The sequence below is a fragment of the Canis aureus genome, chromosome 23, assembly GCF_053574225.1.
Source record: "Canis aureus isolate CA01 chromosome 23, VMU_Caureus_v.1.0, whole genome shotgun sequence".
NCBI lineage: Eukaryota > Metazoa > Chordata > Mammalia > Carnivora > Canidae > Canis > Canis aureus.
In genome coordinates this window covers 25006548-25028407 of record NC_135633.1, presented here as the reverse complement: position 1 = coordinate 25028407, position 21860 = coordinate 25006548, and the positions used below count along the sequence as shown (strand labels likewise).

General features: G+C 43.3%; 1 protein-coding gene across 4 annotated transcripts in view; it reads left to right on the top strand.

Moving 5' to 3' along the window:
- STIM1 (stromal interaction molecule 1) overlaps positions 1-21860 on the top strand; it is a 198961-nt gene that overhangs the window by 164693 nt on the left and 12408 nt on the right. For all 4 annotated transcript variants that reach the window (XM_077866783.1, XM_077866784.1, XM_077866785.1 and 1 more), the window contains exons 6-7: positions 9868-10045; positions 14288-14465. In XM_077866783.1, the coding sequence (XP_077722909.1) occupies positions 9868-10045; positions 14288-14465 (356 nt within the window). The remainder of the gene's footprint in view (positions 1-9867; positions 10046-14287; positions 14466-21860) is intronic.

Sequence of the window (21860 nt, the reverse complement as noted above, 5' to 3'; positions counted from 1 at the left end):
ATCAGAGGCTGTAGAACATTTTCCCATCCATGCATTTGACTTGGCACGTGCCCAAGCTGATGTCTCAATAGAAGTAGATGGACCTGTACTTTTTTTTTTCTAATTTTAATAAACTTTAAGAATATTTCTAGGTTTGCATAAAATTGAGTGAAGATACACAATTTTTTTTTAATATATGCCCTTGCCCCCATACATGCATAGCCTTCCCCATGGTTAGCAGCCCCCATCAGAGTGGTACATTTGCAATAATTAATGAACACTGACACATCATCATCACTCAGAGTCCACAGTTTACATTGGAGTTGACTGTTGGTGTTGCAGTCTGTGGGTTTGTACAAATGTATAATGACATGTATCCACCAACATTACAGTATCATATAGGACTGTTTCCCTGCCCTCTAGATCCTCTGTGTCCTACTTATGTATCCCTCCCTACTCCTCAACTCCTGACATCCACTGGTCTTTTTTCCTTTCCCATAGTTTTGCCTTTTCTAGAAGGTCTGTATCTTTTGAAAATGTGAAACAAAGCAACATGGGAGAAGACTCTTTTTCTTTTTCTTTTCTCTTCTCTTGCTTGCTTGTTTTTATTTCTTTCTTTTTGGTCTTAGGACACATTTTTGCTTACCATTCATTTACAAATTTTGAATAAAGGACACAATGAATGCCTCTAGCCTTTATATGAGGCTCACTGTCTGTACTGAGCAAAGGCCTTTCATTCACTAACATTTATTGAGCTACTACTGTATACCCATATGAATGACAGGGTCCTTGCTCTCATGAAGTTCCATTTATTATATATTTTTTAAAATTTTTTTTAAATTTTTATTTATTTATGATAGTCACAGAGATAGAGAGAGAGAGAGAGTGAGGCAGAGACATAGGCAGAGGGAGAAGCAGGCTCCATGCACCGGGAGCCTGATGTGGGATTCGATCCTGGGACAAAGGCAGGCGCCAAACCGCTGCGCCACCCAGGGATCCCATGAAGTTCCATTTAAATGGAGATAGGCCTGTCAACAATAGAGTAAATGACCAACAAATACAGTGTCCTAGCTATCATGGAAGTCTTAACAGAGTTCATCTGGGAGCACCCAAGTAGGGATGAATTTTCAGAGTCCAGCAAGCTTTATGGAGAAGATCATTCTTGAGCTGAGTTTTAAAAGATGGAAAGGAGCTTTATCAGACTGTTCCTATGAACAGCTTACGCCCCTCTCTTTGTATACACCAGCAAGAACACGTGCATCAGAAGAATCAAACCCAGCAGTCAAAGCTCGTCTACTTCTGCAGAGGCTCTATTCTTTTGCCTGCCAGGAAGAGGAGGCCTTTAGCAGCCTGAAAGTCTTCTGAGACATACTATCAGACTGTTATCTGTATTAAAATAGGATTTATCATATCTGAAAGGGTGCATTAGAAACTGTAGGTTAAAATAGGCAATGATTCTACCGGAAAGATCAGCCAGGGTTGGAAAACATGGGAGACAGAATCCTAGGTGCAGAGCGATGGGCCCAGGGCGTCAGAGTCAGCAAGAGGGGCCCTAATGTAGTAGGTTAGACTCATACCAGGATGGGGAGGGGTATTTTCTCCTAGGCTCCTTTCAAATATCCTGTAGATTATATGTGACCTTACTTATGGGAAGTCAGAGGTCAGCTGACTGCTGGTCAGCTGAGAACAATGTTTCTGAGATAGGCCGAACAGAGGTACTAGAGCTAAGAAGACACTTCACACCCACTAGGTTAGGTACCTTAAAAACAAAAACAAAGCAACAAAAAATGGAAAATAACCAGTATTGACAAGGGTGTGGACAGATTAGAATCCTCATATGTTTCTAATGATAATGATAATGTAAGATGATTCAGCTACTGTGGAAAACAGTGTGATTGTTCCTCAAAAAGTTACCATATAGAGTAACCATATAACCCAGGAATTCCAGGCCTAGGAGTATGCCCAAGGAATTGAAAACAAGCATTCAAACAAGTACATGTACACATATTCATAGCAGCACCGTTCACTGTAGTCAAAAGGTGGAGATAACCAAAATGTCCATAGGTGGACAAATGACTAAATAAATGTGAATATATAAATATAGTGGACCATTATCCAGCCACAGAAAGGAATGAAGTTCTAATACATGCTACAGAACCTGGAGAGTGTGCTGAGTGACATAAAAGGTTACCTATTGTGTGATTCCATTTATATGAAGTATCCAGAATAGATACATCCATAAAGATAGAATTCAGATTGGTGGCTGGCAGAGCCTGGAGAAAGTGAGAAATGGGGAGTGACTGCTAGTGGGTATAGGATTTTGTTTTGGGGTAATGATAATGTTTTAAAATCGTGCTGCTGGTTGCACAACCTTGTAAATATAAAACCACTAAATTGTACATTTTATTTTTAATTAGATTTATTTATTTGAGAGAGAGTGCAATCACAAGCGGGGGTGGGGTGGGGTAGGGGGTGGGCAGTAGGCAAAGGGAGAGGGAAAATCACACTCCCCACTGAGCAGGGAGCCCAAAGCAGGGCTCAGTCCCAGTACCCCAGGATCATGGCTGGAGCTGAAGGCAGACGCTTAATCAGCTGAGCCACCTGGATGCACCAATTTTTATTTTCTTCAAAGATTTTTTATTTTTAGAGAGAATGCATGAGTTGGGGGAGGGGCAGAGGGACATACAGAATCTCAAGCAGACTCCACGCTGAGTGTGGAGCTCAAACCTGGGCTTGATCCCAGGACCTTGAGATCATGACCTGAGTGAAACCAGGAGTCGGGTGCTTAATCATCTGAGTCACTCAGATGATTTAGCTACCCCTAAATTGTACATTTTAAAGAGAGTGAATTTTAGGGTAGATGAATTATATCTTAATAATAATAAAACATGTGGAGCTTGAGTTTTTGTAACTCTTAGACTTCCATTTAGAGAACTTATAAAATTTAGGAAAGTAAAGTACCTGGGTCTCTTCCAAATTTCCACTCACTGTGTGACCTTGGATAGGTCACTTTTCTCAGGATGTGTTTTTTGATCTGTATAATGAAACAATTGAGCTAAGGATCTTTGATTCATTTCAGGTGAACATTCCCTAGGTTTTGAAAGGAAACCCTTTGATTGATAAGGGTCCTGGTAAAAGGATAAAAAACAAGAAGCCTGTTCCTTCTGCTGTCTGTAATCTGTACTTTTAGGAATCGGTGCTTGGCCCTTGCCTTATTGAGTAACCTTTGGCAATTCAGTTCTACCTAGCTTTAGGTTTCCTTATTTGTAAGATGGGCTTGGTCATTAAGGCTCTTACTGGCTCCCTCATTCACTGATAGAGTTCAGTGTACTCCTGGGGGTGAAGGTTTTGGAATCCCACACCTGTTCTGATGGCAAATACTATTTTTCTATTTTCCTGATGGCTTGTTAAAGAAAATTTTTGAAAATTGCCAGATGGAATCTGAGGAAAATACTAGGAAGCTCTTTGCCAGGAGACTTCTACAAGGATGGAGCCCAGTGTGGTGGGTAACTGCAAAGAATCCCTTGATCTATGTCCCTCCAGCTCTGTTTTCCCAGCTGAGCATGGGCTAAAATCCCTACTTCACTGCTGTTCCCTGCCCAACACGCATGCAGGACTTAGAGTGATGGCCGGTGCTGCAGACCTGATTCCACACCTAGGATGAGTTCTTGAGCCTGTGGTTCTTTGGGCTCACCAGAAGGCAGGTAGTAGATAAACACCCCAGAGAACCTGGACCAGGTTCAGCTAGCTGCCAGCCATGACTACCTTGCCCAGCCTTAGTGAAAATCTGCCATCAGTCAAAGCTTGAGAAATCTCAGATCAAAAGTTTGTTGTGCTGTAGCCAGGAAGGCTACAGATCACTGCTGAGTGATCAGGGTCCATCTGTCCACAGCAGCCTCAGAACTTGGGGATGGGGAAGAAGGATCAGACTGGCTAGGCAATGGAGCGCCTCAGGGCCTATTTTCTGACAGTCAAAGGCATCTCAGCCCTCCCACCAGAACTGCAGAGCAGCACCTGGCCTTTTACGGTCTTCTCCACCGGCAGAGTTGGCTCTAGGCTTGCGTATCTATCTGGGGCTCTCCTAACAGTGCCAGGGGCAGGTGTTAGGTGTGCTCTGACACGCTAAGTCCCAAGGCAGCTTGCAGTGGAGGCATCTGCTCATTCATTGAGGGGGCTTTTCCTCCTCTGCAGGTAATTTCTCAGAGAAATGGAGGCTCAGGAGATGAAGTGAGTTCTTTCTTTTTTTAAATAATTTTTTTATTTTTATTTTTTTAAAGATTATTTATTCATAGAGACATACAGAGAGAGAGAGAGAGAGAGAGAGAGAGGCAGAGACACAGGCAGAGGGAGAAGCAGGCTCCATGCAGGGAGCCTGACATGGGACTCAATCCAGGATCTCTAGGATCATGCCCTAGGCTGCAGGTGGCGCTAAACGGCTGTGCCACCGGGGCTGCTCGATGAAGTGAGTTCTTAGAGGTCATTCAGACCCAGTTTGTGACTTCTGTTTCATTGCTCTCTGTATTACATTGTCCTGTCCTCCACTTCTGGTACAGCTAGCAAGATAGAATTTCAATTTGAAATCAAAACTCGCTCTATCGTTCAATGGTTTTGTGACGTTGGGTACATTCCTCAGGTTCCCTATGTCCTAATTTCCCCTAAATAAATAAATGGTCACTACGGTTTTTAGCTTGTGCCTACTGTGGTTAATCCTGGGCTAGGGGCTAGAGCTGCCTTTGAGCTTTCAACAGGGATATTGAGAAGACTGTAGAGAGAGGCCTGCAGAGCAGTTGTTGGGGTGAGAGGGGGGTGCGTTGTGGAGAAGACAGCAAGCCTACACCTTGTCTTCCTTCTTCAGCAGCTCAGATAATGGGGAGAAGGCTCCTGGAAGCAGGAGTGGCTCCTCTCCAGCAAAGCTTGTTTTCTTCTCTGTCAGCCCTATCCTTACCCTCTTTTTCTTTTTTTCAATGCACGTTTCAAGCCTTCTCCAGAATGCCCTTCTAGACTCTTCCCAGGCATGTTCAACCCTCCCTCTTATTTTCTTCTGGGATCCTATAGCCCTTTGTACTCCCCACTCCCCCTTTTTAGAAATAATCTGTTTTCCTGTTACCCTTTAAACTGGGAAGTCCTTGAGCGTAGAAACAGCTTTGTTCATCTGTTGTCATAACTCAGCATATGGCTCAGCAATGAGTAGGTGTCAGGAAATATATGCTAGAAGTTTTACAGAAGGAGGCTGGGCCTCTACAGAGCTATAGGACAGGGGAGATGGGAGAAGAGTCTGGCCCAGCTTGGTTGTGGGAAGAACACTATGGAGTGTCTTCTGTGAACTGGTGAGTCAGCCAAAGCATTTTTTGGACTATAACCAGAAAACAAGAGGGTCTAAGAATGTTCTCATAGGTTCATCATAGACCTTAGCACAGTAGGCTATGTAAATGACAAAAGAAATTCCTAGCACATAGTTTGGCAGTAAGGATGGATAGGTTTATCTGCCAGGGGCAGGGTATTGTGGACAGTGGAGAAGGTGTAGGGAATAGATGAGGAGAGGGGATTCTAGAAAGCAATAATGATTGGAGGCTCACTTTCTCAGCGCTAACTGTACCCTAAAAATTCTCACCTGATTACTCTTGAATCTCTTAACATGATAGCATCTCATTTGTTTATATCCTCCTCCCTTGCCTAAGGCCTGATTGTATTAACAATTGACCTCATTTTGCTAAAATCTATTTGTAGCACTCAGGCTGGGAATCTTGCCACCCTCTGGCTCCCCAGGTCCTAGCAGCTTCCCTGGGTTAGCTCTCCTCACCTAGCCAGCCACACCTGCTCTCATGAAAGCTCCAGGGTCCATCTGCCCTGGCTGTGCTTGCTGGGTAGGGGGTGGGTTCTGAGAGCTGAGCTCTTGTAGAGGCTGTGCAGGACAGCTAGTCATACTCTCCTTGTCCTTTCACATGAACTTTTTATTATACCCTCTTTCCTGCTAAAATCTGCCTTCTTTCTTCCCTTTTTCTTTCCTTTCCACCTTTGCTGAGTATCTGCTCTGGTCAGGCTCTGTGCTAAGTAGGAGTCTTTGGAGAGAAATAAGTCTTGTGCCCCGGTCCCAAGGAACTCACAGACTATCAGAAGGCGATCACCATGAAAGTTGAAAAACACACAGAGGAGTCCTTGAGATAGCAGTAGATATCCCATGTTTACCTGTCCAAAGAGTGGGTTGGTCAGGGAATCCTAGTTAGAAGAGAAGGAATGGAAATATCTCTGTAGCCTGTATGGGACTGGGAAGGTGGTAGGAAGTGAAGAATGGGAATGAAATTATAATGGGGAGAAGTACATCATTAGTAAAGCAGGGACTAGACTCTCCCATTTCCCCTCTTTTTCTGGTATAACAGTTTATAGATTCTATGTTAAGGTTCTCCAGAGAAACCTAATCTGGAAAAGAGAGAGAGAGAGAGAGAGAGAGAGAGAGAAGAGGAGATTTATTATAGAAATTGGCTCATGTGATTATGGAGGCCAGGAAGTTCCATGATATGCCATCTGTACCCAGAGAACTAGGAAAGCCAGTGGTACTATTCAGTCTGAATATAGAGGCCTGAGAACCAGGAGAGTTGATGATGTAAGTCCAAGCCCAAAGGCCAGAGAATCAGGTGGCTGGTGCCATAAGTCCCAGTGTGAGTCCAAAGACTCAACAACTAGGAGTGCTAATGTAAGAGGGCAGAAGAAGACAGATGTCTCAACTGAAGCTGAGAGAGCAAATTCATCCTTCCTCCACCTTCTGGTTCAATCCAGGCTCTCAGTGGCCTGAGGATGATTGAATGACACACACATTAGTGAAGACAGTCTCCTTTACTCAGTCTACTGATAGAAATACTAATCTATTATTAAAGAAACCTCACAGACACACCCAGAAAGCTCTCTTGGCATCCCTTAGCCCAGTCAAGTTAACACATAAAATTAACGTCGCAGATTCCCTGGGGACTATGGGGTTCAATCCAAGGCTCCACTGAGGGGACCTGATATTTCTCACATCTTCTTCCAGTGTTAAACTTCTCCTCTTAATTACCTACTGGAAATGTCCATCTGAAGATTTCCAGAACACCTCAGAGCACTCTCATTCATAACTATGCACTTGATCTCGTTAGTAATTGTGTGACAATGGATTTTAGGGCTGAGGAAGCAGAGATCCGGATGGGGCAGAGACAAGCATAGAACCCGGACTCCCTAAGACTCAGTGCAGGATGCTTCTTTCCATGGCACAAGAATATGTCTACATGAGGCCTTCTGTTTAACCATAAAGGCCTGGCATTTGGCCTTCAGGTATTCACTGTCCTGATGGCAATGCCACAGTCAGCTCCCAGGATGTTCTTTGGGAGAAAAACTCAGGTTTTGGAACTCTTACAGCCACACTCAGGCTACAGGGATCGTCTCTGTGGTGAGTGATGTTTGCATGTAATAAAGCAGAAGTCCGTCTACACAAGTAGGAAAGTTGTAATGAGAGTGTGGGGTGTAGCAGAAAGGCCATGTGATCAGGCAAGTCTGGATCTGAATCTCAGCTCTGTCACTTTTCATGAACTCCAGCAAGGCAGTGCTCCTATGGAGTCTTGGTGTTCTGGTCTCTAGAGTGGGAATACAAATACCCTGCCTTCTAGAGTTGGTGTGAGAATCCAAACTGGTGGATATAAGCACCTTGCCTGATAGATAATATATCTTCTGTATTTCCTTTCCTTTCCTGTGTGGGTTAAGGAGATGGAGACAATCATACTTATCAGTAAAGATTGAATTCCACAAATATTTACTGAATCTGTCCATGAGCTGACCAGCGCTGTGCTAGGCACTGGTACACAGACATGTGATGATCACTAGGGGCCACAGAATCAATCAGCTAAATTAGGCTCATTTTCTTCCTGCCAAGCTTGGAAGCTCATGAGATGGGACAGGCAGTATCTTTGAGCTCTAGCCATGAATTTGACAAGGGTGTGTGGAGTAGATGCTTGTATATTTAAGTGGAGTTAAAACTGGTTGAAGAGATCCAGAGGGTACTGATAGGTGCAAGAGTATTGCCTTAGAGGAGGGGGATGACTATCAAATCCTATCCGTGGCCCTGGTCATTCAGGATTTGTATTTCTGACTTGGATGAGAATATGAAGTTGGAGAAGATAATAGACTCTTGTCCCACATTGATCTGGACAACGTAGGATAGAGAGCGAATAGAACAGATAGACGCCCACTCCACATGCCCACCTTCAGCACTTTGGAGTATTGGGGATAATAGGGGGCAGGTGCTGTTTGAACAGGAAGACCTCTGACTTTTGGTAGGAATGTCAAGGGGGTGTTGGAGTTGCGAAACCTTGGGAAGCTTAGATTAAAAGACCACAACAAACAGGGGAGATGAAGAACACCCCAGCCTCTGGTAGAAGCTGTGTAGGAGGCCGGTGTATTCCAGAAAGAAAGGTGGTTCACTGTGCTGCAGACACATCTCTTCTTGGGACCTGAAGGACAGGAGAGTGAAGACATGCCTCTGGTTGGAAGGGTTGGCCTACCTGGATGCTAGAGGACAGCCACCAAGGGACCCTCAGTTTTCTCTGTGAGAGTTTGGCATGAACATAGAGAAGTCAGGGCTGCCACCTCGGAGCTCGTAACTCCCCTCCCTTGGATGGAAATAGAATGTGCTAATCTGTCGTTGATCCCACACCCGTCCCCATGTCCTGCTGCTCGGCTTTCAATCAGGAACTATGAATATAACCCTTTTGTCCAACTGGGCCTCAGCTTCATGCAGTTTCCAGCCACATGTGTCTTTTCCTGCCATCTAGGCCCTGCCTTGACTTGGTGGCTCCCCCTGGATCCTTTTGGATTCACCTCAGCCCCTGGTCCTTATCAGGCCCTGGGATTCTCTCCATCCGTCCCCTTCCCCCTTCTTCAACCTGAGGGTAACCTGCTGTGCTCAGGAGGTCTTTCCCTGTTTCTCCCCTCCTTGACTCCCACATCTGGGGCTCCTTTGAGCCAACGGCTTCTCTATCTGAAGTTGAATACAACCCAGGTAGGGGCCCCAGTGGTGGCCCTACTCTCCTTATTGTGTCTCTTCTGGTCTCCTGTGCTGTGGCTCAGAGCCCAGATCTGGTAGGTGAGGAACAATGGCAGGCTCTGGGAGTGGCCCTCTGCTGGTTGGCTTAGTTCTCAGGACATGGCTTTTGTACTTAGCTTCTGGTGTTGTTCCTTGTTCAGCTTTTCAGTTTTGCTCTGAACCCCAGCCACCAACACTTTGTCAGATTGCCTCCAGGCATTCTCTGGAGGTAGATCTGCGCCTCGATTCCTGGCATGTACAGTATCTTATATATTCCAACCTCTTGATGTTACTCTTGTTGTACTTGGTCTCTGGATTGAGCCACAACCTAGAGATGCTTTTCCACGGATATGACTTGCAGACCTTTACCTGATCTGGGCTCTGCATCTCGTACCTAGAATAGCCAGGTTGTCCAGGAGACCCAGCTCCTACAGAAACTTCAGTCCCACAACCAGGCCTCAAGCTCTAGCGATATTGCTTTATACTCTTACCAACTGTCCCCTTCTCTGTACTCTAGCACTCCAGCATTGCTTAGCCCATAAGACAGAAGCCATTGCATGTGGGTGCGTGGGCTCATTGTAGGCTAGGATAGCTAGGATGTCCCAACTAGGCACAAGTTACTGGGGTCGTATGATTTAATAAGCTTCCTGTACCACTCTTAGGCCTCTCATGTTTTCCAAAGTAGGCAGAGAGCTTACTATACTAGTATGTAGCAAGTGTGTGTCTAAGAAGAGAATAATTCCTCTGGAGTGGGAAGGCTACATGCAGGAGGGGATGCAGTGGAATCTGAAAGCTAAGTTTGCAGTGGACAACCTGACTTACCATGGCTTCCTCTTTGGCAGTGACCCGCCATAATCACCTCAAGGACTTCATGCTGGTGGTGTCTATTGTTATTGGTGTGGGTGGCTGCTGGTTTGCCTATATCCAGAACCGTTACTCAAAGGAGCACATGAAGAAGATGATGAAGGATCTGGAGGGGTTACACCGAGCTGAGCAGAGTCTGCATGACCTCCAGGAAAGGTAAGGTCCTTCCCTTCCCCCACAGCCATGGTGCTGCCAAGTCTCAGGAGCCTCCTGTTTCCACCCAGGTTGTGGGGCATCTTGCCCCCAAGACCAGGCCTAAGTGGCTGCCTGGGCTATGCCATACTTCCATAATGGCTTTGCAGGCGTAGGTTCCTGCCATTGCTGTTGTACAGTCAAATATTTCTCCCCAGGGTAAAAGTTTTTTTTCTGTCAGAGATCTTGAGCTTCCCTGATTGGATGTCTTGCCCGTTCTGTCCTTCTTCCTGCATCCAAAGTGTCATCCTTCCCATAGAAATAGACAAATTAACTGTTTTTCACTGTTCCCCAAGGAAACCTCACAAGTCTGTCTTCCTGATACTTTTAATTTTTTCTTTTTTTCTAAAGATTTTATTTATGCATAAGAGAGAGAGAGACAGAGACAGAGACACAGGCAGAGGGAGAAGCAGGATTCCTGCAAGGAGCCTGATATGGGACTCGATCCCAGATCCTGGGATCATGCCCTGAGCCAAAGGCAGACGCTTAACTGCTGAGCCACCCAGGCGTCCTTAATTTTTTATTGTATGGAATCTAAATCTCAGAAGTACTCACTTGTTATGTGACTTGGGTAAATCCCCTTCCCCTTCTGGGACTTATTTCCTCATCAGTAACAGGAAGGGGTTGAATTAGGAGAATGCTAATGGCCTTCTGGCTCTGATAGTTGGATTCTGTTTAAATACTGGCTTAAATACTACTACCATAGATCTAGCCATGAAAAGAAGATGTCAGCCAGTAAATTAACCTAAGTACTTCCCGAGGTTTACAAACCAGGGGTGTGCTGGGGATTATAAGGAATTGACTGCTCCTGGGGCAACGGAGCTCACACATAGGAAGGAGCAGTGAATGCAAACAGTGCAGTGACTGGGTGCCTGCCGATGGGATGAGGAATCTAAGAACAGGAAAGGCACAGAGGCAGGAGATAGTGGATGTAGACTCCAGAGGGCAGCCTTGAAAGATGGGGAAGGGGTTCTTGGTAGTTAAGGTTGCATATATAGAGAATGAGGCCAGATCCCTGGCTCCTTAAGATTCACATGGAGAAGTTTTAGTAAGATGCAAAAGGCAGTATAGAGTTAATGCAGATCATCAGTTTGTTGCTTTGTTTTGTTTTTGAGAAGAGGAGGGATCTACTTCATGACTGTCTTTTAGAAAGTTATTCTGGCAGCTTAGGGATTCCAGTTGGGAAGTCTTTGCAGGAATCTATGTAAAAAGGAAATGACATCTGGCCCTGTTCTGTGACTTTTATTTTTTTTTTTTAATTTTTATTTATTTATGATAGTCACAGAGAGAGAAAGAGAGAGAGGCAGAGACATAGGCAGAGGGAGAAGCAGGCTCCATGCACTGGAAGCCCGATGTGGGATTCGATCCCGGGTCTCCAGGATCGCGCCCTGGGCCAAAGGCAGGCGCCAAACCGCTGCGCCACCCAGGGATCCCTGTTCTGTGACTTTTAAATGATACTCTTTCTTTGGGGAAAGGATTTCTTGTGAGCTAGGTATTGTTAACTACTTAAATGCATTATTTTTTTAATCATACAACTGTGTTAGGTAGGTGGGTAGAGTTGAGGAGATGAGGGCTCAGAAAGGGTGAGTGCTTTGCTTAGGGTCACATAGCAGTAAGTAGTGAGCCAGGAATTTTGATACCCACAGGGAGCTGTCTCAATAAAGGCAGCCCTATGAGATTCATTTCCATTGGTTGAGTTTCTAGAGGGCAAGCAGAGTTTTATCTCTGAACTGATTCGTAGCTAATTTTCTGGGCTCCTTATTCCTCGGCCCCTTGCCAAATGGGGCTAAATGTTGCTGTCGGGGCAGTCCCCATTCTTCATTTGTCTGAAAAGCATGTACTGTTTTCATTCCAAAGGCAAAGAATCTAGGCAGGAGACATTCCAAGTTTGGGGATAAAACTAAGCTCCCGGCCCTCCCTGCTCCCCAAGGGCCTCCAGAGCTTCGTGACCACTGTGGCACTTAGAGAAACAAATGTGTGTGCACACTCAGAGACAGGCTCACACACATGCATACACAAATCTTCCTCTGACCATGTCCAGAGTCCACATGCATTCCTCCTCGGCCTTCTTACCCTAATGGGTCTGTGCTGCCCGCCACTGCACAGCTTTTTTTTTTTTTTTTTTTTTTTTTTAAAACAGAGTTCCTGATACTTTGGGTGAATAAATGTAATGCTACATATGCATTCCAGTTAGGATTTCATTGGATTTCAAGATAATTCTTTGAGGCAAGGACTTTGATTCCCATTTAGAAATGAAGAAACAGGCCTGGTATAAGGAACAGACTTGTCCATAGTCACACAGCTATTTGGAGCCAGGGCTGGCAGCCAGGCTGCCTCATTTATTTACTTGTCATGTTGACTGCTGCCTTCACGATTCTCAGTCTTCTGTGGAGGAGATGGAGTGGGGCAAGGCTTGACTGTGCATGTGTTTGCTCATTTCTGCTCCCAGTAGTACTTATTGATCTTCATCTCTACCAAATCTTGTTAGGACTATAAGCATTGGTCAGGTTTCTTGATTGTACTTTAAAGGAGTTCCTTATTATCTGGACAAGGCTGACAGATCAGAGGCTTTCCTGAAGAGGCTGCTGTTTAGTGAAGAACTGCATGCCTAATGGTGTAATTTCAGGCAGTTGGGTCTCAGAAGAACACTATTCGAGGGAGGAGTGGGGGCAGGAAATGGCGCCTCTGATTCGGTTTTAGCCATGCCTGTAGCGCCACCTGGTGTGTACCTCGAGGATGCTCGACTCGCTTTCTCTCCCAGGACAAAGTGGGCGGAAGACTGCAGATTGTCAGCAGGAAACTTACAGCCCAGAGCTTTCCCCCTCATCTCTCCCTGTCCCACCACCTCGTCTGAGGCCTCAGCCACTGACAGATCTGGACTTGGCAGGGTTTAGAGGCTGAGTTTTGGTTCGGCCTCTTCTGTTTTAGCTCAGTGGTCAGTGTTCTTTTCTGGGCATCCCTTGTGTTCTGTAGCGTATCCTTCTGCATCTCGTGTCTAAGCCATAGATCACTGCTTTCTTCATCATCCTTTCACCTCCTACCCTGGTCCCTATTTGCTTGGTGTTTCTTACTAAGATAGGAAGACCTGTCAGTGGCCAAGTCCTTCCCTTCTTCCAGAGGGATTAGCAAACTCTTACTTTCCCTGACCCCTTTTAGGCAGAGTTGATCACTTCTTCCTTTGGGCTCATCCAACATCTTGCATATCTCTCTGTTCTAGAACTTCTCACACTGTGTATAGTTATCTGTTTACTTGTCTGTGTTGGACTAGACTGTGAGCTCCTCAGTGGCAGGGACAGTTTTCTCACTCATCTTAGAGCTTGGCATTCAAAAGAGTACTTGTTGAATGAATGGATGAATCAAAGAGTTGATTAACTAGATATGTAGAGGAAGGAAGGGAGGAAAGAGGGAGGCTAGGTGGTTTTGTCAGTGAACAGGGAATGTGTGGGTGGGTATAAGGGTATACTTTCATTATAACTGAGCCCTTGATATCTTACCCACCATGAAAGATACTTAGAATGGAAACTCAGGCTTGGGGGCAGCAGGGGGCTGTCCCAAGCCCTGCCCAGCCCTTTTGGCATGAATTTCATTTTTCTATGCTTCTGGGAACAGGTACTTAGGACTCTCAGAGTTGCTACTCAATGATTCCTTTTTTGTCTTTCCTAACTATCCCACTGCTACCGCCCCAGTCCTATCTCAGCCTTTGTGCCTTCTCTGGATCTTTGGGCTAGCTAGCAGGGTGTTCTACATTTACTGAACCTTCCATATAGCTTGAGATATGAGGAATAACTATGGCTCTAGAGTCCTGTAGATTGGAATTCTAGTCTCAGTTCTACCCTTTCTAAGTCTTAAATCCAGATTGGTCCTACTAGGCTGATAATGATATATTATTATCTGCAAGGAGGACACATGGAAATACCCTGTAAAATAGTAGTTGTTAGGATCTTAGTATATGAGACACCTCAGAGGAAGGATTCAGATACCCAGGAACACAGCCTGAATACTGGCAGCAAAAATGGTGGCCAACATAAGAAACATGGTAGCCACAGTGGTTTCTTTTGGCCCTGAGCTAACTCAGAGTCAGCCAACAAAACAGGGAGAATATTTCTCAGTGCCAGAGCCCTCATTGACCTCTTTGATGCCACGACTCGTGGTGTATTGGCTGGCACCCCCTGTATGGTCTTCTCCACCTGCCTGCATCGCCCCCAGGCTGCACAAGGCCCAAGAGGAGCACCGCACAGTAGAGGTGGAAAAGGTACATCTGGAGAAGAAGCTGCGTGATGAGATCAACCTTGCCAAGCAGGAAGCCCAGCGGCTGAAAGAGCTGCGAGAAGGCACTGAGAATGAGAGGAGCCGCCAAAAATACGCCGAGGAGGAGTTGGAGCAGGTAGGAGAGTATACAAATTCCTGGATGCCCAGGGAGGGGGCAGGGTTGGGGGGGATAGGATGGGAAAAGTGCTAGGGCCAGAAGACTAGCTAGAAGTTTCATGAGTGAGGACTTTGAAATCTGGCTCAAAGAATATCTTCAAGAGTCAACTGGAGGCTGGGGAAAAAAAAAAAAAAAAAAAAGAGAGAGAGAGTCATTGGAGTGGTACCTGGGTAGGTTAGTGGTTGAGCATCTGCTCAGGGTGTGATCCCAGTGTCCTGGGATCGAGTCCTGCATCAGGATCCTTGTGGGGAGCCTGCTTTTCCCTCTGCCTATGTCTCTGTCTCTCTCTCTGTGTCTCTCATGAATAAATAAATAAAATCTTAAAAAAAGAAAGAGTCACTGAACTCTTACCAGTAAGAGTAGTGGAAAAGTTGCCCCAAAAATGGTCACTGTGATTTTCAAAGAATAGGGGATAACAGTTATTTTGTTCCTTTTTTATCGAAGTATTTACATAACGTGTACAAATCATAAATATACAGCTGGAGAGCTTTCACATAAGCATGTGCCTGTACAACCACCATCCAGATCAAGATACCGAATATCTTTTTTTAAAAAGATATTATTTATTTATTTATTTATTTGAGAGAGAGAGAGAGAGTCTGAGTGGGGAGATGCGGCAGAGGGAGAGGGAGAAGCAAACTCCCTGCTGAGCAGGGAGCCCCACATGGGCTCGATCCCAGAACCCTGAGATCATGACCTAAGCTGAAGGCAGATACTTAACTGACTGAGCCACCCAGGCACCCCCAGAATATCTTCTAAGTACCCCAGAAGGCTCACTTTTGCTTCCCTCTGCCCCCTGTCAATATTCCACCTGAAGAGAACTATGGTTATAATCTCTAAACCAGATTTGTTTTACCAGATTTTGAACTTCAAATAAATGGCATTTTTTTTTTAAAGATTTTATTTATTTATTCATGATAGTCACAGAGAGAGAGAGAGAGAGAGAGGCAGAGACACAGGCAGAGGGAGAAGCGGGCTCCATGCACCGGGAGCCCGACGTGGGATTCGATCCCGAGTCTCCAGGATCGCGCCCTGGGCCAAAGGCAGGCGCCAAACCGCTGCGCCACCCAGGGATCCCATAAATGGCATTATACAGTATTTTTCTTTATGCTTGGTTTCTTTCACTTGCATTATGTCTGTGAGAGTCATCCATGTTACTGTGTGTAGTGGTAGTTGGTTTATTTGTATTGCTAAGTAATAATTCATTGTATGGGAATACTCTATTTATTCTCCTTTTGGTAGACATTTGAGTTGTTTGCAGTTCTTTTTTTTTTTTTCCTTTTATGAATGACACTGCTATGAACCTCCTTGCACATGTTTCTTGGTGAGCATAAGCACTTATTTCTATTGGATGTATAATGGGGAATTTAAATATTTAGCTTTATTAGAAACTGCCAGTTTTCCAAAATGGTTGGACCAGTCTATACTAGCACAAGCAATGTGTGAGCATTCTAGTTGAGCTACAACCTTAAAAACTTTGTATTTTTATTTAGGCTTTTTAATTTTACATATTCTGGTAGGGATTTAGTGGTATTCATTGTGATTTTAATATTCATTTTCCTAACGACTAATGAAAAGAAACACCTTTTCATAAATTTATTGACCATTTTGTTTGGGAATCTCATTTTAAAAATTGTTGTCTGTCTTCATAATTGATTTGTAAGAGTTCTTTATATATTTGTGTTTTTGTGTATGATATAAGGTAGAAGTCAAGGTTCTTTTTTTTCGGGTAGAGACTTTATTATGTCCATTTGTCTATCCATATACCACATTGTCTTCTACTAAGGCTTGATATTGTTAGTAAGTTCTCCAGCTTTATTCTTCAAGATGGACTTGGCTCTTCTAAGTTCTTTGCATTTTAATTTATTTTTATTTTTAAAGATTTTATTTATTTATTCATGAGAGACATAGAGAGAGAGAGAGAGAGAGAGAGAGGGGCAAAGGGAGAAGCAGGCTCCATGCAGGGAGCCAGATGTGGGACTTGATTCCCAGACTCCAGGACCAGGCCCTGGGCTGAAGGCAGCGCTAAACTGCTGAGCCACCCAGGGATCCCCTGCATTTTTATAATTAGCTTGTCATTTTATTGTTCTTCTCTATTCCCTGCCAAAAAGCCTTGCTGGGATTTTTATTGTTTTTGCATTAAATCTATAGATTAATGTGGGGGAAAATCGACATTTTAACCAAACAGTTCTTCCAATCCATGAGCATTGTTTATCCTGTCACTTATTTAGGTCTTTTAAAATTTCTCTCAGCAATGTTTTATAGTTTTCAGTGTAGAAATCTTAACCTTGAAAAAAAATTTTAAAAAATTATTTGTTTATTCATGAAAGAGAGAGTGAGAGAGAGGCAGAGAGACACAGACAGAGGGAGAAGCAGGCTTCATGCAGGGAGCCCAACGTGGGACTCCATCCCGGGTCTCCAGGATCGGAAGGAGAGGAGGAGACGCTAAACTGCTGAGCCACGTGGAATGCCCATTGAAAAAATTTTTAACTTGCTCTTATTTTTCTAGCCTTTTTTTTTTTTTTAAGATTTTATTTTTAAGCAATCTCTACACCCAACCTGGGACTCAAATTCATGACCCTGAGATCAAAAGTTGCATGGTCCACCAACTGAGCCAGCTTGGTGCCCCTTATTTTTCTAGTTTCTTGAGGTAGAAGAAGAGGTTATTGATTTTAAATTTTTAATCTTTTCCAACATTGGGATTTAGAGCTGTAAATTTCCAGCTCAGCACTGCGTTAGCTGCTGCATTTACTAAGTTCTGGTATTTCATATTTTCATTATCATTCAGTGTAAAAGATTTTCTAATTTCTATTGCACTTTTTTGAGGGGGCCCATGGTTATTTTAAGTGTGTTGCCTAATTTTTAAACACTTGAGGGCTTCTCTGGTTATCTTTCTCATTGATTTCTAATTTAATTTTGCTGTGGCCAGAGAACATATAGTCAATGTTTTTAGTTCTTTCAAATGTGTTGAGACTTGGTTTATGCAAACAGACCAGACAATACAATTGAAAGGCAAAGAGTGTTGGATTGGATAAAAAATAAAACCCAGATATGTGCTGTTTAAAGAGGCACACTTTAGGGATACAAAAAGTGTAAAAGTAAAAGGATGAGAAAAGGTATATGATACAAACACAGAATAAAATAAAGCAAGGGTAGCTATATTAATATCAGACAAAGCAAGCTTTAGAGCAGGAAGTATTATTAGAGACAAGAATGATAAATGTGTGAATCCAACAGTAACGTATAACAGGACTTGATTTGCATACATCTAACAATATAGATTTAAAATACGTAAAGCAAAAATTGAAGAAACTAAAAGGGTTATAGACACATTTATAATAAAAATTAGAGAGTTTTAAACAACTCTGTCAATAATAAGCAGCCAAAAATATTGGTGAGGATGTAAAAAATTTAAACATGATTAGTCAATCTGACCTAATCGACACATACAGAGCATTTTGCCCACTGGCTGCAGAATTCACGTTCTCTTTCATATTAACAAATTGCTTCTGCTCCATTCTCTCCTCTCCTCTGGGAATCTAATAGTCATATGAGACCTTTTAACTGGAGTCCACCCATCTCTTATGCTTAGTTATGTCTTTTTTTTTTCTGTCTGTGCTTTGATTTGGTTATTTTCTATTGATTTATCTTTGATTCTCCAGTCCTGTATTCTTGCTGTGAGCATTGCTCTGTTTAACCCATCCAGTGGGATACTATTCTCAGATACTACATTTTTCAGATCTAGAATGCTCATTTTACTCTCTTGTAGATTCTAGTTTCCTGCCCAGAATTTTCATGTTTCCATCTGTTGTGTCCATCTTCTCTGTATTTTCTTTAAGATTTCAATCATAGTTATTTTAAAGTCCTTTTCTGGTAACTCTAACGTTTGGATCACTTTTTGGACTGCCTATTTTTCCTCTTGATTATTGGTTATATTTTCCTGCCTCTTCTCATGTCTAGTAATTTATTGTATTGTTATTAAATGCTGGAAAGTGTATATAAAATAATAATAGAGGCCCCAGGTGATTTTATCCTTCATCAAAAAGAGGCTCTCCCCTCTTCTTCTATTAGGTATGTAGGGTGAGGACTTAATCATTGCAGGCCAATCAGAAATTGAGCCATGTTGGAACTGGGTTGTAGTTTTAGTAAGACTTGCTCCAGCACTCATTTGTCCCAGTTTCTCAGGCATGTCCCTTCCTTTTTCTTGAGAGCTGGTGAGTTTCTTTCTCCTGATCCCTGAAAGATTGTCAGAGATTCGTGTCTGTCACTTGGAGGATTTTAATTTAGCTCTTTGACCCCCTGCTCCTCACAGCTTCAAAATTTTGCAGCTATCTTAAGGGGAGGACCATCAGTGTGTTTGAGGAAGGTCCCTTACTTCATGCAGTATTTTGTTTCCTAAGCATTATAAAGTTATTGAAGATTTTATTCCACCCTTTGGCCTAGCTAAGTGTTCTCCTGAATAGCCCCAGAACTCAATAAATGCTCAATGAAGAAAACTGGATGTATGTTTGAGACATCTCAATTTCCAATCTGTCATACTAGTACCACAATACCAACAAAAGCTAGGCTGGTTTCTCGGGGCCCCAGTGGAGTCCCACTGCCTGGGCCACACCCAGGCATCAGCTCTCACCCAGAACCATCAAAAGCCTCCATGGAAGAAAATGACTGACAATTGTGAACTCCCCCTAGAAAGACTTTTCCCCCTCTCTCTGGATTTTTAGTTCATCTAGTCCACTGGTTCTCAAACTTTTTGGTCTCGGGACTCTTTCACTCTTAAAAATTATTTAGGACTTCAAGGAACATTTTTAAAGGGGAAATATGTTGCTATTTACCTTGTTAGAAGTTAAAACTGAAAATTTAAAAACTATTTACTAATTCAGGGGCATTTGGCTGGCTCATTCAGAGGAACATTGTGACTCTTGATCTCGAGGTTGTGAATTTGAGCTCCATGTTGGGTGTAGAGACTACTAAAAAAAACAAAAAACAAAAAACAAATAATCTTTAAAAATTTACTATTTTGGGATGCCTGAGTGGCTCAGTGGTTGAGTGTCTGCTTTCGGCTCAGGGTGTGATCCTGGAGTCCTGGGATCAAGTCCCGCATCAGGTTCCCTGCATGAAGCCTGATTGTCCCTCTGCCTATGTCTCTGCCTCTCTCCCTCTCTGTCTCTCATGAATAAATAAATAAAATCTTTAAAAAAATTTACTAATTCATATTAAACTCCTTATGTATTGACACAAATAATATTTTTTGAAAACTGACTGCATTTTTGAAAATAAAAATAATTTAATGAGAAGTGATTTTTTTTTTACAATTTTGCAAATATTTTAACTATTTGGCTTCATAGACTGCTGGATTCTTACATTAGTGTCTATATTCAATCTGTTATGATATTACTCATCCTGTAGCCTCTGGAGAAATCTGCAGTTTGGTTGTGAGAGAAAGGGAGTGAAAAAGGTAAATAATGTCTTAGTATTATTATAAAAATAGTTTGATCTCACAGATGCTCTGAAAGGATGCACTCAAGTATCCCTGGATCCTACTTGGAGAACTATAGACCTAGTCCTTATTGCTTCTATAGCCCTCTGATGTCTTTGAAAAATGTTCATAATTACAATAATTTGCTTTCAAGACAAATTCATCATTTTGTTTTTCAAGAACTTCATCATTTTTGTAACTTAGCTTTTCCTAGATGTTGGGTTGGATACGAATTATTCTTCTGCCATGACCCACTGCATCCTATGGGGAAGTGGAAGTCAGGTGTGACACTGTAAAGCACATGATCAATGGTTATTCACTTTGCTGCTTATTAGAGTCATTTGGAGAGCATTAGAAATTTTTGATACTCAGGCCAGCATCCTAGATCACTGAAATCAGAATCTGGGTTTGGGTCCAGATAGCAGTATTTGTAAAGTTCCTCAAGTGATTCCAGTGTGTGGCAGGTTGAGAACCATAGCCACAGAATAAAATAATACTCTGATTTGCCATAGCTCTTACCTCCTTCAGGCATTTATTCCTTATGTGTGGCATGATGTATCTGTCCCTGTCTCCTTGCCTCCAATCATCCTCTCCCCCACCTCCCAACCTCTGCCCCTGCCCCTGTTTCCTGTTCCCTATTTTGTAAATATTTCTCTCAATAAATAGTTTTGAGTCTATTAGGCCAGCCCTTCCCAATGTCACACTTCTCTCTGCTCTTTTTTCTTTTCTCTTCCCATTTTCCCCTTAGCATTCCTCATTCCTTTCATTCCTTTCATTCTTTTCAAGGTAGAGCTTGATCATACATTTTCAGACTTGGTGTTTTAGACTCTAAGGTATCTTTTCTTCATTTTAAATCTACAAAGCCAGGGGTGGGCTATGCGATAGTTTCTTTTTCAAGGAACGAAAACCATGAGGTTGGTCCTCTCATTGGCTCTCTAAGGAATAAAGGTGTGGTAGGCCATGGAGAGAACCTCGGGGGCCTGCTCTGGGTTATTTGCCCTGTTGGCTGAAGCTGGCCATAATAAGGGTTCTCAATCTCTTTTCTCTGGGATTCTGACCAGCTAAAGGTCAGTTTCCAGATGGAGAATTTGGGGGTCACCCTTGTCCATGCAATGTAGGTGACCCCTTGGGTGGGGATGAGGGAAAGAGCCTTTGACATACAAGTTGAGAAGTTGTTGGCTTCTGCTGTGCTTAAACAGCATATGGGGTAGATAACAAGGAACATAGTTCCACTCACAGCCTCCTTGGTTCATAAAGTACAGTTCACATCAGGATATTTCTCTGTACTTGTGCTCTGGGTGAGATGGCAAGGTATCCAGTGTATATAGCATCTGTGTGTAATCTCAGACCTTCCATGTTCAGGGCTTTGTGTCAGCCTGCTTCGTTGTATGCTCTTTGCTTGAGAAATCACTGAGGAGATTTCTGCTTACACATTGGTTATTTCATGTCTTGGCCTCTTTTGGGAATGCCTATGTTAAAAGTAAGCATGATTATTATCCGCTCACTTTGTAGAGGGTACCCTGCTCAATGGGAGAATCACAGACCAAGCCTATGGTCTACAGGAGCCTGGAGAGCATTCAGGCCAACCCCCTCCCAGAGTAGCAATCATTTTTAATGAAACTGAGCTGTTCCCATACCTCCTCCTGAGATTACCCCTTCCTTAACTGGTTTGGATTTGCAAGGGAGAAAGTCTTTCCTCACACTGAGTTGAGATCTGCTATCGGCAGCTCAGAGTCACAGGGCCAGCTAAGTGACAGACCAGGGACCAGAACCAGATTTCCAGGTTCCCAGTAAAGTGCTTTTTCTGTCACACTGTGATGTCTTGAGGTCTAAGCACAGACCCCAACTCTCAGAAAGATGATGATTCACTAAGCTGA